This window comes from Eumetopias jubatus, unplaced genomic scaffold (assembly GCF_037043125.1).
Source record: "Eumetopias jubatus isolate StellerSeaLion01/CBP00866 unplaced genomic scaffold, mEumJub1_p1.0 scaffold_5, whole genome shotgun sequence".
Classification (NCBI taxonomy): domain Eukaryota; kingdom Metazoa; phylum Chordata; class Mammalia; order Carnivora; family Otariidae; genus Eumetopias; species Eumetopias jubatus.
The window spans coordinates 63,067,796-63,085,685 of NW_028274811.1; the positions used below are offsets into that span (position 1 = coordinate 63,067,796).

Here is a 17,890-nt window from a genome sequence, read left to right on the forward strand (position 1 = left end):
ATAAAAAGCCTTTTCGTCCATTGGAGTATTTAAAGAGAAAATGGGTTGTAATAAAATGAGGAAACAGATCGATGCTATTCTAAAAAACTTTCTGGGATGATAGATTCTGTATCTGTGCTATCTGATATAGCAACTACTAGCTACATGTCGCTATTGAGCCCTAAAATGTGGCTTGTGTTACTGAGGAGTTCAGTTTTTAATTTTAGCTAATTTAAAGTTAAATAGCTCATGTGTGGCTGGTAACTGTTGGAAGCAGGACTACTGGAAGAACTATTGGAAGATACTACGTATATTTTTGGAGATATTTTGCTCTGACAGAAGCAGAAAACTGAACAGTAGCTAGAATTAGATGACATTAAAGTGGTTTTGTTTTGTTTTGCTTTGCTTTTGTTTTTAGACTGGTAATATTGAAGCACATTTGTATTAATTATGTGTTGTTGAGTAACAGGTTATCACAAACTTGGCAGCTTGAAACCATGTACATTTATTATTTCATGGTTTCCATGGGTCAGAAATCCAGGCATGGCTTTGCTAGGACTCCTGTGAAAGCTGCAATCAAGGTTTTGTCCAGAGCTGCAGTCTCATCTCAAGGTGAAAGATTTGTTTTTAAGGTCATGTTGATGCTGGCACAATTCAGTTCCTTATAGCCTTGTTGGATTGAGGGCCTCAGTTTCTTGCTGGCTGTGATGGTTAACTTTATGTGTTAACTTGGATGGGCTAAAAGTTCCTAGATATGTGGTCAAACATTATTCTGGATATCTTTGAGGAAGTTTTTGGATGAGATTATCCTTTAGATAAGCAGACTTTGGGTAAAGCAGAATGCCCTCCAAATAAGGGAGGACCTTAGTTGAAGACCTGAACAGCACAAAAGACCTATCTCTCCAGAACAAGAAGGAAATCTGCTGAGAGATTTCATTGACTCTTCCTAGATTCCCAGCCTGCTGGTCCACCCAGCAGATTTTGGACTTAACCAACCTTCATAATCATGTCAGCTGCGGCACCTGGGTGGCTCAGTCGTTAAGCATCTGCCTTCAGCTCAGGTCATGATCCCAGGGTACTGGGATTGAGCCCCAAATCGGGCTCCCTGTTTGTTGGGAAGCCTGCTTCTCCCTCTCCAACTCCCCCTGCTTGTGTTCCCTCTCTCACTGTTTCTCTCTCTGTTAAAAAATAAATAAATAAAATCTTAAAAAAAAAAAATCATGTCAGCCAATTGCTTACAATAAGTCTCTATATGTATAAACATCTTATTGTTTCTCTGTCTTTAGAGAACCCATCTAATGCACTGGCTGTTGGTCAGAGGCCTCCTATGGTTTTAAAATGATTATTTGTCAGAAATCACTCTCAGCTCCCTGCTGCATGGGCTTCTCCAACATGGCAGCTAGTGTCATAAAAGCCAGCAAGGAAAGTTTCTATTAGCAAGGTGGATATTATAATCTTATATAACTTAATCACTGAAGTGATATATGTTACCTTTGCTGTATTCTGTTGTTAAGAAGCAAATCACAGGCCTCCTTGCACTTAAGGGAGGGGATTACATAGGATATGAGTCCCAGGAGGTTGAGATAATCAGGTGCAGTGTTAGAGGAAGTGCTGTGTACTATTTAAGCAGTCATTTTCCTGCATATAACCTTCCAGTGGCTTTTTGTTATAATTGGAATAAATGCTCAACTTCTTACTGTAGCCTACGAAATCCTGTGTGATCTAGTCTCCTGTCTACCTTTTCAATCGCCTCAACTGTGTTCTCCCCCTAAGTTTTTGCAAGGTCTTTTTCCCTGACTACCGTATCCAAAGATATGCTGCCCTCTAGTCACAATCTCATTACCTATTTTATTTTCTTCATTGATTCTACAGCTGTGTGAAATTATAATCATTGTGCACCATCAACTCTTTCCAAGAGAACACATTGTTTTCCTTTCTCACAGCAGTATCTCCAATGCCTAGTACATAGTACATATTCAAAATGTCTGATAAATGAATGAATGAATGTGTTCTGTGTTTCACCGTGTAAGAATGGGGATACTAACTTTTGACTCCCCCAGAACTTAATTCCTAATAGTCTTATGTGGACCAGGAGCCTTACCAGTAACATAAACCATCACCTAACACGTGTTTTGTATTTTATATGTATTATATACTGTATTCTTAAAATAAAGTAAGCTAGAGGAAAGAAAATGTTACTAAGAAAATCTTAAGGAACTGAAAATACCTTTACAGGACTGTACTGTAAAAAATCCGCATGTTAAGTGGACCTGTGCAGTTCAAATCCATGTCACTCAAGGGTCACCTATACAACATAAATAATTAATCCTGCTACAAAATATGGGGTTTAAGTCTTACTAGCTAAACAGTATTGATCTCATCTATTGTGGCAAATGTAGCACATGCATGCAGATGTTACTATTAGGGGCACCTGCGGGTGGGGGTGTGTGAATGGGAACTGTCCCCATTCTATTATTCTATAAAACTAAAAGTGCTCCAAAAAAAATAAAGTCTGTTAATTTAAGAAAAAAAAAAAAACTGGGGATACTATGTGTAATATGTAGCCACTATCCCTTTGCAGCTTTTAGCATACTACAAAAAAAAAAAGTAAATACTGTAATGCTATGATAGATATCCATACTTACTCACTAGACCACCCAAGTATAACTGAGTGAATGGTGAATGTCTAGTGGAAAATGCAGGGAAGAGCTAGGTTAGTAGTGAGGGGGATGGACAATGAATTCTGTTTGGGCATTTAAAGTGTGGGGTTTGCATAGGTCATTTTGCTGGCACCATTCTGAAACGGAGTTAAATGTGTATGTTAGTCTGGAGTTTAGGAGCGCCCTCACCTACATATACATCTGGCAGTTTTCAATTTATCGGTAATGATGGAAGCTGTGATATTGGACAACCCTATAACTACAGAGGAAAAAGAAAAGTGGATCAAGAGACCATGCCAAGAAATACTATCATTTAGCATCTAAGTGGAGGACAGAGAAGCATACTGCACAGATGTGATTAGATAAGTATTAGGAGATTTAGAAGAGTGTTAGGGAATCCAAGGCAATACCAAAAATGAAGTAACAGGCGAATAATATCTATCTACTGCTTTTTATCACCTCCCCCCAATCCAGTTACTATAAAAAACCTTCCAGTTGATTCTAAATCCCTGTATAGTATAATCTTTCATTATTAATTTTAACTCCTAATTAGGCTGAGGTAAATCTAGATTTTACTGTACTTCTCATGAACCAAAAGACTCATCATCCATTTTAAGACAGTAGTGGAGTGAACATTTATAGTCATTCAAAGTAAAAGTAACTTCTGAGATTCCCTTACCACATAGGCTTTGGGTTTTTGTTGTGAAGGATTCTCTGACTTCTACCAAAGGTTTTTACAATTATGAAGACCAAAATAAGAATTCTTAGATGATATTTAATACATTAAAGCACATAGCATGGCCTTAAAATTCGAATAATTTTGTAGCACTCTAATTCGAGATGAGAGTATTTTTCACTTTTAGATTATTGCATTTTGATTGTAAGAACCTACAGAATCTAAAATATACAGAGCCTTGCTTGATCATACAATCATCTTGAGATATTTAAACTTTTTTTTATGAGCTGTAAGAAATTTGGGCAAGAAAATAGTGGGAAAAGTGAGATTAGTATTCCTCTAGTATATATAGCTCTTTTATCTTTTTTAGGAGTCCTTATCGGTATTCTTTTCTAAGTTCTAGGTATCTTCGAAAAGAAATGTGATCAGTTGTCAACCTAGAGAAATTACTTCTTTAGGAGGTACATTTGTAATGTTAGTTATTTAAATATGAAATAAACATTTCAACAGGCCACTAAACCAAAGAATTCATGATACATATCTTAGTAAAAATATATTTGATCCAAAATATGAACAAATGGTAAGTAACATAAGTAGGCCAAAGTAATACAGTTTAGTCTCTTTTTTATTACAAAACTTGACTGATTTCCTATATTACTGAATTTTGTAACTGTATTATAACAGCGAAGTATATGCAACTGTGTATTTGTCTAAAATAGACAAAACATTCTGTATTATAAACTATAATGGGCAGGCTTTACTTTTTTAGTGTACACATATCTAGATACAGCTAAACTTTTGTCTGATAGGAATAAATTAAAAACATACTGAAGAAAATGAGTTTTTCTCTGCCATCATTTGCCTTGTAATAACATCAAGATATCTTTATTCCTCCTTTTCATTTAGCTTTACATTTTGGTTCCCAGGACAGTAGCAAAGATTAAGTCTGCAAGGTTATTTAGACTACTTTGATAATGTGTCAAAACTCAAATTCTTTAATTGATGTGTTCTAAGCAGAATATCAGCTCACTCTGTGATAACTCTCCTCTCCCCAGAAACATTCAGAAGGGCCACAAACAATCCCCCAGGAATTGGTTAGTAATTATCCATAGTGTTTATTTTGTATACTTTAGTAATGCTATGTATTCTCTTTAATCTGGTCACTCCAAAGAACCTGAAAACATTCTTTAAAAAAAAAATCTGACCAAAAAAAAAAAAAATCTGTGTAGGTTTTATTAAACATATATATTATCATCGTATCAAGTGCTATTATATAGTTTTTTAACATGATTTTTTTTGTTTCAATTATATTGTTCAATAAGATAAAACTTTGTTATATTCTTGAACTATTTAAAATATTTCTTAATTTGTGTTCAGAGCATTCCCATTTTTGTTTTGTTTTGTATTTTTTAAGTAGGCTCTGCTCCCAGTGTGGAGCCCAGCGTGGGGCTTGAACTCACGATCCTGAGATCAAGACCTGAGCTGAGATCAAAAGTTGGACACTTAACTGACTGAGCCACCCAGGCACCCCATTGTCCCAGTTTTTTTATTTGCCTGCCCCATTATAGTTACATTCCTTTATTAATAAGGATCATTCCAATAAAAAATTGGAATCTTTATTTAGCGCTTAATATTTGTCTAGAGCTATGCAAGATACTGTAGAGGCAGTGGAAGAAATATAAGATAGGCCCTCTGATCTTAAAGAACTAGATATTTAAAAGACTACATTTCTGAAACAACCAGAGGAAAATATAAGGAGGATGACAGGAGGGAAAAATTGTGAGACAAACTCTGAAGTATTAAGAATAGACAGGTCAGTATAGGCTAAAGTAGTTATAGAGAATGTGACCTGCGCTTTGAAGTGGGTGGGTAAGGAGGTATAGCATTTAATCTTGGATTTAAGAATTGACAGATATCCAGAACAAACAAAGCACTGGCTAAAGAAAATGGATAAGTTTTCTGAAATTGAGACCTTTTAATGCAGATCGGATTTTAAAAATGTTATTTACTTGTTTTAATATCTAAAATTATGACGCTTTAGAACCAACTAGTGCAAACTCCTACAGTTATCAACATTTAAAAAGTTAATTGTTTTCAACTTAAAATTTTAGATTATAGACTGTGTCTTAAAGATGTGTCTTAAAACTTTAGATTATAGACTGAATGAGGTGCCTAGTAGAGGTCTATGTACCGAATTCTCTACAAGATCTTGAGAACTGACTGCAAAAAAAAGTTTTTGACCATGCCTCTAAAGGAGAGACATGCTTTCAGGATGCCTTTAATTTGTGGTTTCTGATTCTGTTGTACCATTTGAAGTCCTGATTTTATATTTAGATTATTTTGAAATTACAGAACTAATAATTAAAAGCTGTGCTTATAGCCTTCTATGTCAAACAAAAAGCTAAAGTAGTTTTTAAAACCATCGCATCCATATAATGTGGCTTTTGTGCAAATTTGCTTGTTTTAAAAATAATATTTTTTAAGTTGCCACTTTTTATATGGAGGCTAGTATAAAGGTCTGCTGGATATAGGGGCGCCTGGGTGGCTCAGCTGGTTAAGCGTCGGACTCTTGATTTCAGCTCAGATCATGATCTCAGGGTCTTTGGATTCAGCCCCCTGTTGGGCTTTGCACTCAGCACAGAGTCTGCTTGTCCCTCTCCCTCTGCTCCTCCCCCCACCCATGCTCTCTTGCTCTCCCTCTCTCTTTAAAATAAATAATTTTTTTTTTTTAAATTGGCTTGATATAGAGTGAGAGTGCAGAAATCTTTACACTTCTTGTTTCATGAGGTCTGATAAAAGGCCCTGATCAGAGTTCAGTGCATATGTCCCCTTCTATCTTCAGTAATGCGGAAAGGCTGGAACAGCAGCAGTGAGGGTAGAAGGGAGCTTTGTGCCGTGGCTCTGAACTGCGTGTGTTACAGGAAGGATGGCCCAGCAGAGTTCCTCTGCCACTTCAAAATTTTTCTAAGAAATAAGTTGAATGTTTCAAGTAAATTTCTTTTCTTGGACTGAATTTCTAGATACTTCTTGTATATTTTTTTGGTTTAGAAAAACATGTTCACACCCATTAAAGGACCAAATACTAGTGAATATAATTAGAAAATGGAAACAAAGTAGTTGCCTATTCCTAAGAAATGACATTTTAAGTTTATTCTATCGTGACTAACCAAGAGAAGATTTAAGAATTCTCTTTTGGAATTTGAATATATAGGTTTGAATGATATTTTGAAAGAAATGGCTTATTAGTGATTTAGAATTTGTTACCTTCTTCCTTTGCCATCTAAGATAGATGAGTAGGCAGCTGGACTTATGCTTATCTGTACATCTGTATTTTACCAATTACTTTATTCAGGATCAAAGTGTGGCATGAATTCATTATCCATTTGGCATTGTTGAAACTTTCAAATAATTAAAAACTTTCATTTCTAAAAATGTTTATCTCTGCCTGACAATTGTGATAATGAGAGAATACAGAATCATTTTGTGGGTTTATGTTTTACTGATAATGTAATCTATTATATAACAATAAGCTTAATTTTTCTATTTTATATCAATTCAAAGTTATATTCTAGATATTCTATAGGTGTTCTTTAACGTGTGTGTGTGTGTGTTTATAACTAAGAAAAGCTTCAAAAGGTAAATGCTTAAATTTATTTTTCCCCTTAAATTTACTTTCAATTTATATATTCTTTACACAGATAAAACTTTCTTTTCATATATGTGCGTGTATATGTGTGTGTGTGTGTGTGTGTGTGTACACACACTATGTTCCTATTAAATGAATACCATAGTAGAAATTACTGATCTGGCAACCCAAAAAACCTTCAGTTTTGCTCAGTTCTACCACTCAGTGCCATTAGAGTCTCTCTTAAGAATTATATGTAGGTTATGAATCTAATTCTTCCTCTTACTAGTTTTTAAATTTTTAATGTTTCATTATTTATTTTTTAAAAGATTTATTTGTTTAAGAGAGAGAGAGTGTGTGTGTGTGGGGAAGGGGCAGAGGGACAGAATGTCCAAGCAGACTCCTGCTGAGCAGGGAGTCTGATATGGGCCTCTGTCTCACGACTCATGACATCAGGACCTGAACTGAATCCAAAAGTCGGATGCTTAACTGAGTGAGCCACCCAGGCACACCACTAGGTTTTTTATTTTATTTATTTATTTATTTTGTTGTTCAGTTAGATAGCACTAGTTTTTTAAATTAGGTTATTCTCTTATGTCAGGAAACAGCATAACAGCATAGCATAGTAGAATTTTGGCTGTATTCCTTCAATATATTAGATAACTACTCTGAACCTCAGTTTACTAATTTATGAAGTAGATATGATAGTTTCATTCTGGTGATGATTAGATGAGTTGTATATGTGTTTTGCCTGAATTAAATTTCAGCTGCAGGACATGGTAACTATATAATAATAATTATCATTTTTAAAATCTTATATGTAGCTGTTATAATAATTTTAATAGTAAGGATAATTATAATTATGATTAAATCACTATATTTCATTATCTTTATCTACCAAATGAGGACAACCCATGTCCCCTTCTAAATTCCATAACTATAATGAAACTGTATTATACTATTTTATTTTAAAGTGCCTTCTAGTAGAGGATATATTTTCCAAGTCTTACCTTTATGAAGAAGTACACAAACTTGACATTGGACAGTATTATTTGTAATTTATTGGTTTTTGAATCAGAAGTAATTACTGAGTGGTAACTCAGGTTTATCAGTTTCCTAAAACCCTGCATTTCTCTTAACTAGTACCAAAATTTTGCTCTTTCTTCAGAAATGTATTATAGCACTTATTCTATGTTATCGCTAGTAACAAAGTACAGTTAAAAATCTTCGTGTATAGGGATGCCTGGGTGGCTCACCCAGTTAAGCATCTGCTTTCGGATCTTGTTATGATCTCAGGGTCCTGGGATCAAGTCCTGCATCAGGCTCCTTGCTCAGCAGGGAGTCCGCTTCTCCCTCTGCCTGCCACTCCCCCTGCTTGTGCTCTCTGTCTCCGACAAATAAATAAATTTAAAAAAATCTTTAAAAAAAATCTTCATGTATAATTCTTTTTCTTACTCTGAAAAGTGACTTAAATTAAGTTGTAATAAATAAATGGTAGTATGCTTATATGGTATTTACTTGTTTTCTTCTCTGCTAGGAGATGGGAGAGTGACTTAGCACTTACACAAATTATTCTTGGGTTATATGTTGATTTACATGATAAACTTCCGTAAGAAGATAGGAAGTTGCCCGGTTTTTCTTCACTGTATTTGTATCTGATAAATGTACTATGTTTTTCCCCCTCAGAAGAAATTATGTATATTTAAAACTCAATGTTGATATTCTCCCAAAACTAATAATGTTTTCCTTTTGTTCTAGTTCAGACTTGGTTCCTTCAACCTGGAGAAAGTTGCAAGTCCAGCTGAGGTCATTAGGAAACTTATTTGTGATTGCCTGGATACAATCACAGAAAACCAAGCCAAAAATGAGCACCTGCAGAAGGAAAATGAAAGGCTTCTGAGAGATTGGAATGAGGTTCAAGGACGGTATGTGCTAATGTTCTTGTATTATAAAAACACTAAGCTCTCATATTGCTATAGATTTAAGTTAATGATTTGTAAGTTTATAATATATGTAGACTAGCATATATTTAGCATAAAATCTTAGTATGATTAAATCAAGCTCTTGGTCATTACTGTACATTATTGGAGTACGTTAACACTTATTGGTCATTAGTATTTGGTGGCACCAGCAAACTAATGAACAATAAGGAGTAATCAGGCAATGAGAATCAGAAGCCATTAATATTAATCAAAAGTTAGGAAGTTGATATTTATAAATTTAATTTACCTCAAATTATAGGATTAATAATGAATAAAAAAAGATATGAAATGTAAGTATGCCAATTGATTGCTTATATGGACTCTTTATATAAATGGTAACTATTTCAGATGCTGTGTGCTTTGGCTCCTATTATAGACTTATTTTGTTCACTGAGAATTCATACTACCAGCATTTTAAAAAGATGAAGTAATTGTGTTTACTAGATAAGACATTTGGAAGCCCTTATTTTCATGATTTTGCCTCTTTTTTTTTTTAAAAAAAGAATGAAGAAAGTCACTTTACTTCTTGTTATGCATTTTTTTCAATTGTATCATAATAGGCCAGCCCAGGGTGTATTTTTATTACTCTGTTAGGTAAGAGATGTTTGAATGAAACAAAATGTATGTTGTGACCATTTGTATCTCTACAGAGACATATAACATCCTATGCATGTGTTTGTACATATGTGCATGGCAACATCTGAAAGAGTTATATGGAATATATATAATAATATTATTATTATATCCAGTATATCCAGTAGATTTTTTATCTTTCAATCAAACCACTAGCTCTGAAACATAAGAACAATTTTCCAATTTAGGATCTTTTTAGGATAATCCTTAAGATTGTTTAAAATGGATTGGTAAGTAAATGTGAGAATATATGAAAAATGTGAAGGGTTTACCACTATCAATGTATGTTTGTGGAAAGGGTGTTAACTAGAAGGAATTATGTTTCTATATATCCAATTATATTTATTAATGTAAGACATGTAAACTTAACACCTAGAACTTGACTATATTTGGCTTTCAGTGATTATATTAAGAAAGTGTCTTGTTCTCTTTTATTTTTGAATTAACATTTATCTCCAGTTGTATAAAAAAAAAGAGACCAAATCAAAGCTGTGTAAATATTAGGAAACCATATGGAAAAATAAGTTAATTTTTCCTTTTCTCCTTAAAGTCATGTTAGTATGAATCAGTATCAAATATCTGTGCTATAAAGCATGGTTCTGGGTCTTTATCTGTAGTTTGGATATGCTTTTCTGTTTTATATATGAAATAAATCAAATTAAGGGAGATGTACTGTGACTGTGGTAAGCCATTATATTTAAAACTCAAAATACCCTCAAGATGATAGGAAATTTGTTCCACAAATTACCCACAAAAATGCATACTGGGTACTTGGTCCTTGAACAAATTGCTTTAAAATGTCTGCCAGAGGTTGAAAGAGGTGTTACCTCATCAGTATTCAACACCAATGCAGTAGACTGGAAAGCAGCAGGGAACAAAGATGAGACGGTGGAAACAAACGCACCCTGTGCTGTAAAACATTGGGGGAGGGCTGTGTATAATATGTGGCCCCCTGATGCTTGATTTGCTATTCCTGAACTGTCCAGAAGGTGCTTTTGCATTATTGTGGCAAAACGTTTCCATTTGATCAAAAGCACAACCATATCTCTCATCCCCGGGCTTATTATGCTCCAGCTATTCTTTTTTTGTAAATACTGGGTCACGTATTTTCTTCAGGGGTTGAAGATTGTGTGCTATTGTGGTAGCCTCCCAAACAGGAAAGTGAGCCTGCTCCAGAGAATTCTGGATTAGTTAGCTCTCTCTATTTTCCAAATTTCCCAAATGGTTTTCTTTCCTATCAGAGGAGAAGGTGGCCATTTTAAGGAGCTGTAAATGCATCTTGGTCATGGCCAAGCAGTACTTTTCTAAATGTTCCCTCTCTAGAGCCTTAGTATGGTGGAAAATGAGCCAAAGGATTTAAATTTCCATCTTCTATATGGCAGTAGTACTGATGAATAGTCTTTAGGGAAATTAGAAATAGGACATGAACATAGTGAGTTCGGTAACTGAGAACATAGAAAGTAGAGAATCTTTAGAGTGGTGGCCATCATGTTAGGCCTGGCCACAGTTCAGTTTTTTGGGCAGCCTCTGATACTCCTATATCAGTGTCCATCCATGCTCCAATCATTTCTTCCCCATCATTGTTTCAGACTGTGTATATATGGGAGGATGAAGGAGGGACCAGCACAGAATAGATGCTGAGAATTCCCTTAGAGCTATGGTAGATAGGTCCTAAATAAATGTAATACACAATGGGATATTATATGAGCAAAAAACAGTCATATACGCATGTGCTTGTACCATGGAAAATGTTAATATGTTAAGATGAGAAATGTGAGTTATCAAAAAGAGGAATAGTATGCCAGTTTTTGCAAAATACATCTTTAAGATAGAAAATATCTAGAGGGAGAAAATTAAATGTAATAGTATATGTCTGGAATTGCGGATTAAATTTCTTTTTTTACTCTTTGGGGGTATTTTTTGTATTTTGAAATTGAAATACGTATAATTATAATCAGAACCAACTCGAAAACTATTTCCATTTGGGATGACAGTGGAGAATAAATGAAGTTTGAATAAGAAATGAGGAATTACAGTATGAGTAAAAAAATGAGTTTTAATGTGCAGACTTTTAACATATCTGCTGTTATTTTTTATTAACTGTTTAATAATTGTGGTCTTAGCTCCATTTTGAACAAGTGACATTACTGGATCAATTTAATTTTGTATAGTTTAGGTGAAGGAGAAAACATTAAAAATATTGTATGTGAATCCTTAAGTTATTAGCTATATTTATTTCACTTGTTTTTCCTATTTAGTTTCAAATACAACTCTCGAGTTCCATATTACTAAATAGGTCTTTTGTTAGCTCAGACATCAAGTTAGAAACTCCAGCTTTATTCTGCGTTATAGTTATTAAACCTGTAATTGGAGGCAGTTCTCAGCAGATTGAATTGGGTTGACACTCATGGAATCATAAGAATAGAAGAGACCTTGAAAGCTCTTTTACTTCATCTCTCTGCCTTCAGGCTAGGATCACATTATATCCAGATGAATTCAGTCTGATTTTTAAAGACCTCAGGAGATAGCTTCAACTCCCCTTGGTAGCCCATTATAGTGTTTAAGAACAGTCACAGTCAGAAAATTCTTCCTTCCGTCTCTTAGTAATCTGAGTCCTTCATGGTATAGTTGAAGGCCATTTCCTCTTGTTCTGTCGTCAGAGAGGACGAGGAACAGCTGTTTACCATCTTCTTCAGTACTTAAAGGCTTATTAAATCTCTTTACCACTGCTTTCTTTTCCAGTTCTTTTTAGCATTCTTTGTCCTCTGAACTCCATTCACATTTTCTTTTGCTGTACATCCCTGACCTGGATATAAATTTGGCCACAGCTGATTGTAAATATAAGGATTACTGCACGATTTCTAAGCACCACATGTTCCCATTTATGTATCTGATGTTTTATTTGGGTTATCTTTTAATCTGTTTTATTTTGAATTGTATTTTTGCATGAAATTGCCTTGTTTCTGCTCTTATTTTTGTTGTTATTTTTTGATGTTATTCTTCTTAGACTCTTTGTTTTCCTGCATGGTATTTTATTTTACTTTATTTTTTTTAAAGATTTTATTTATTTATTTGAGAGAGAGAGAGAACGAGAGAGAGCACGAGAGGGAAGAGGGTCAGAGGGAGAAGCAGACTCCCTGCTGAGCAGAGAGCCCGATGTGGGACTCGATCCCGGGACTCCAGGATCATGACCTGAGCCGAAGGCAGTCGCTTAACCAACTGAGCCACCCAGGTGCCCTGCAGAGAAGTATTTTATTTAGAATATTCAGTATTTCCCATACTTAGTCTTTATCCTTTTAATTTTTTAAAATTACTCTTCTTTCGTCATAGTTTTTAGATATGTCAGCCCTATGGTACTAATTAACCTTAACACTATTGTTCTTTTGTCCTAGTCACTGTTGAAAGGATGAAGCATCATTAGCCCTCTCCTGTTTGATGTTATTTATGTTTTCATCAGGTTTGAGTTTTGCCTTCGAGATGATCCTTGGACTAGTTGTAGTCTAATCTAGTTGTATGTGAGTTCTCCTTTAGTATCACTGACTTGGCAGTGAATCCCATGTCTCTCTTTCACTAAATGGCCTCAACTTCTAATACCTGTCTAGTTTTTTCAGTGAAAGGTTAGCAGGAGGCAAGTAATATGGAAGGCCTAGTAGCATCATAATGCTGTAAGAGAGGATTGGCATTAAAAATGGGGTAAAGAAGATGGTATGTACTTCTTAGTTACTGAGTATTTAATAGAAGAATAATGTTCTCCAAATTTGATAAATTAATAATTGAGAATAAATTTTTGTCCTGTTCACAGTAATACTGTATCCCAGCCAACCCCCCACTCCCTAGCTTTGTCTAGGAAGTGTTAACCAGTTTGATAGTCAGAAGTTTGGTTGCAAGAAAATCCTAAAGGTTTGGTAAAACCAAGCAAGATTAAGTCATAGAATGCCATTTATTCTATTGTTTGTTCTCCTATCACAGACATGTTACCTTTGACAGTGTAGTTGTGATACTAGTTATTAGGATTAACAGTATTCTTTAGACAAAGTACATGATACTTTATTTTTATATTTATTTTCATTTGTAATCCTTGTGTTGTACCAAATGTCAGTTTTAATAAGGATTTTGAAATTTGCTTGATAGTTGTTAAGTGCACATAACCTATCAATTAAGAATTATTGAAGTGATTTATATGGAAATTAAATATGCATTTAAATCAGATAACCAAGTGGTTCCTGATCCTAAAACTTTATATAATGCACAAGATTTTTATTGTACATTCTTGTAATTGGTTTTTAATTTGCCTTTGTATAACGTATTTTATAGTGTATGCAAGTATTTTGGTGGTGTTCATCTTTTAAACTTTTTTTCTTATGTTACATTAGAAAATAGTACAAAAAAATGAGATAGAATGTTTAACACTTTGCATCTGAAATAAAAATGCAGTGAGATGTTCCTGCTTAACATAAGCCATTGATACTGGCAGCTCCTCTTCAACTTTGGCTCTGTTCCCCCCCCCCCAACTTTTTGGTATACTTCTTTCTCAGAGAGCTTTGCTTGATGAAAGGAGTACTGTTATATTAATATTTACCACAAATTTTATTAGAAGCTGAAGGGGATGAAAAATGGTGCTCTTAAAATGGTGAATAGCTGTTAAAGGAGTGAAAAATAAATTCAGAATCACTGATTCTCCATTTCCTTATAAGATGTCCATATTAACTCCCTTTATTAATTTTTCTAATAGCTACTCCACATCTGTTGAATGGCAAACACTATGTTAGGCACTGAAGATAAAGCAGTCAGTAAAACACACATGGTCTCTGCCCTTACGGAGTTCACAGCTGTGGCAATGATTGTACTATGAGTGTTGTAATTGCTCCCAGAAAATATACTGCTTTTTGTTCCTTTTCATTCCATAAGAGGCCCTGATTCTTTGCATCTCTAAATAGGTGGATTATTGAAAGCATAGGAACATGTATATCAAAGGTATCAAATTTTGACATTTTTGTTTATAATTTTTCAATGAAAAATTCTATATTGCAAATATATAAAATATATGTACATAAATACATATATATTAAAAATACTAGAATACCTGCATAGAATAAGTATAAATAAATAGTAAAGAGAAAACAAGGCAGAGCAAGACTATATTTAAAATAATATTTTATATGGAATAGTATATGTTTGAATCTTTAAAATACAGGTTTATTCGTGGTTTGTGTGAATGAGCATATCTTATATATATAGTCTCTGTTAGCTCTCTTTGTATCTGGAAGAATAAAATTAGTGTAATCTCTTGTTAGCTCATTTGAACATTGTAGAAAGAATTATAAATGATAGAGAGAATTTTATATTTTGTCTTATATATTTAAAATTGAAGATATATAGTGTTTCTCATTTGCTGCTTCATTAATCTCTCCTTGGAAATTTCAAGTTGGATATTTCCATTCATTATATATATGCATACGTGAGTGTGTGTATGTGGTGCTGATAACTGCCTAAGTCATGTTCTTGCCATGGAGCAGTTCATAGTCTATTTAGGGAAAACTGATTAGGTAAATCACCTAATCACAAAACAAGATCATGGTTGCTATTATAGTAATATTAGTAAAGTACAGGAAACATAGGCTATAATTACTCTTGTGTGAAATTCCTCCCATAGAAATACTCTTGGAAATAAATCGTAGATGTAAATAAATGATTACATTTAGGTATTTAGATGTTTTAAAAGCTTTTTGGGTATCATTTTCCAATTTGATCCTTATCTCACTGCATAATTACTAACATTAATAAACAATAAATTGTAATTGTTTAATTATCTGTATAAAACTTTAAGTCAATGAAAATCTATAAAAGTGATTTTTAATTGTATTTTCCTTGAAAAGTTTTCTTGAAATCATCTTCAGTATTGGATTGAATAATATTAATGCTAAGAAAAACTGCATGATTTATTTATTTGTTTATTTACATTTTAGATTTGAAAAATGTGTGAGTGCTAAGGAAGCTGTGGAGACTGATCTTTATAAACGGTTTATTCTGGTGCTGAATGAGAAGAAAGCGAAAATTAGAAGCTTACATAAATTGTTAAATGAAGTTAAAGAACTAGAAAAGAACGTTGAGCCTGAAAGGTATTTTGAGTTGTCTGTTTTGAGATGGCAGATACAGAAATTTGGATGGAATTTTTTCCCAAACTTAATGAAAGTTAGGTGCCAACTTTTTAGTAATACGAGATCATTTGATAGTCTGGGGTTGGATGCTCTGGCTGTTGGATGCAATGGGCTGGAGAATTCTCAGCGTGATCCCTCCTTTTCTGCCCACTGCCATAACTACACTTAAATCCCTAAAACTGGCATATGACTTATCTAAGTATTATTTGTGTAATTCTTAGACATCATTAAAAATAATAAAAACTTATCTTCTGCAAAACTGCAGAGTTGAATACACATTTGTAATCTTGGTGTCTAAGTAGTGGTTAATTTTAGAATCAAGTGGCTCTGAGAGTGGACATAGCCTTGATTTTTAAGGAAAAATCATAGGTGACTTATAGCTGGTATGGTTTGGACACTTATAATTATTTTAGTCTGGTTTTTATTGTTTTATTATTTTATTTATTATTTATCCACTTAATTATTTTAGTGGACCCAGGTTTGGATCTTTTGCCCTGAATCCAAGAGAATGCACAGGTTTACTAATGGCGTCATATGAAGAACACAGCATTTGATGTCAGATGGTCCTAGTTCAAGTGCTGTCTGGCACTGATATCTGTTAGTACACGACTTTGGGCAAACTGTAAACTCTCTGTGCCTTACTTGGCATCTTCATAATAAGACGAAAGATACCTCTCTGAGAATTTGGGGGCAATCAGAAGCAAGGCAGAACGGCTTTGAGATCAATAAAATACTGAACACTCTTTGAGCCACAGAAGATAATTTGGAAGAACAGTATTTTGATAGATGAATAATATGATAAGAAACTGATTCAAGAGTTGATTATAGTGAGCACTAAACCACATTTAAATTAGGTAGAAGGGAAACTTGTTCTTAAGAGAGTTAACATACAGTCTTTAAAGTGCTTTCATCTTAATCATATATATTTCAATATATGTTTATTTAACTACAGTATTTTTCCAGGGATATTTTCTATATTTACTTACTGGTGAATTTGATACCTAGCCAGGGGTGAGCCAAAAATTTATAATTCTACCTTTTTCCGCTTCTAGGGAAACCACAACATGTTCTGAAATGACTGCTGACAGAGATGCAGTCTATGATGAAAGCACTGATGAGGAAAGGGAAAACCTGCCTGATCCCTCTGTGTTAGCTCCAGGTAAGAGGAATGCATTCATTACCTTTGTTGAATATCTCACTCGGGCTTCTGATTCTAAAGGTAATAAACCGTAATGAAAAATGTTATGAAAAAAGTCTTTTCTACAAAAATTCTTCAGGGTTTTTAGTCTGAAACCTCAAGTACTTAATGTTAAAAATTAATATTTATTATAAAATGCAGCAACTCATTAACAAACAAGCATGCATACTCACACACACACACCAAGGCATGCTATTTCTTTTTTTTTTTTTTAAAGATTTATTTATTTATTTGAGAGAGCGAGAATGAGAGAGAGAGAGTACATGAGAGGGGGGAGGGTCAGAGGGAGAAGCAGGCTCCTTGCTGAGCAGGGAGCCTGATGTGGGACTCGATCCCGGGACTCCGGGATCATGACCTGAGCAAAGGCAGTCGCTTAACCAACTGAGCCACCCAGGCGCCCAAGGCATGCTATTTCTTATTAAAGAAGGGTGCATAAGGAATAAGCAAGATATGTATGTGTTCATGCTAGTTATCTCTAGCTTGAAGCTGGCTGCCTTTAACATGTGAGATCTTATCTAGCTAGAACTACGGATGGGCAAGGAGCAGGGTGATCTAGAATGCTTCTGATTGTCTTGAGGCTGGGCCTTCTTTCACTATTCAGAAAAGGGGAAGAGAAGGGGAAATGGCAGTTTAAGTTAAAGTACCTGAGCCTTACTCAGTCCCTCAGATCTAAATCCATGAATTACTTTTCTAAACGTTTATAGATTTCCTAGAGGCAGGAGCCCCTGAACTCATCTTACACTTACATGGTTCTGGCAGAAGCCTAGTAGTCTCAAAATAAATGTTTGATTCATTTATTTAGCAAATATTTTCTGAGTGTCTCTTCTGTACCAGGAACTAGTCTGTGTCAGAGAGAGCAATAATCAAATATTTTTGCTTTCATGGAACTTATAAATTCTAGTCAGGGAAACCGACAATAATAAGATGAATAAATTGAATATCAACTATATTAGATAGTGATAAATGCTGAAGAGAAAAA

General features: G+C 34.3%; 1 protein-coding gene across 4 annotated transcripts in view; it reads left to right on the plus strand.

The window, feature by feature from the left end:
• Nucleotides 1-17,890, plus strand: part of XRCC4 (X-ray repair cross complementing 4) — a 320,948-nt gene that overhangs the window by 87,028 nt on the left and 216,030 nt on the right. For all 4 annotated transcript variants that reach the window (XR_003610999.2, XM_028114473.2, XM_028114472.2 and 1 more), the window contains exons 4-6: nt 8,699-8,865; nt 15,522-15,674; nt 16,766-16,872. Coding sequence is in view for 3 of the 4 variants with exons in the window: in XM_028114473.2 (XP_027970274.1) it covers nt 8,699-8,865; nt 15,522-15,674; nt 16,766-16,872 (427 nt within the window). In the remaining variant the exon portion in view is untranslated. The remainder of the gene's footprint in view (nt 1-8,698; nt 8,866-15,521; nt 15,675-16,765; nt 16,873-17,890) is intronic.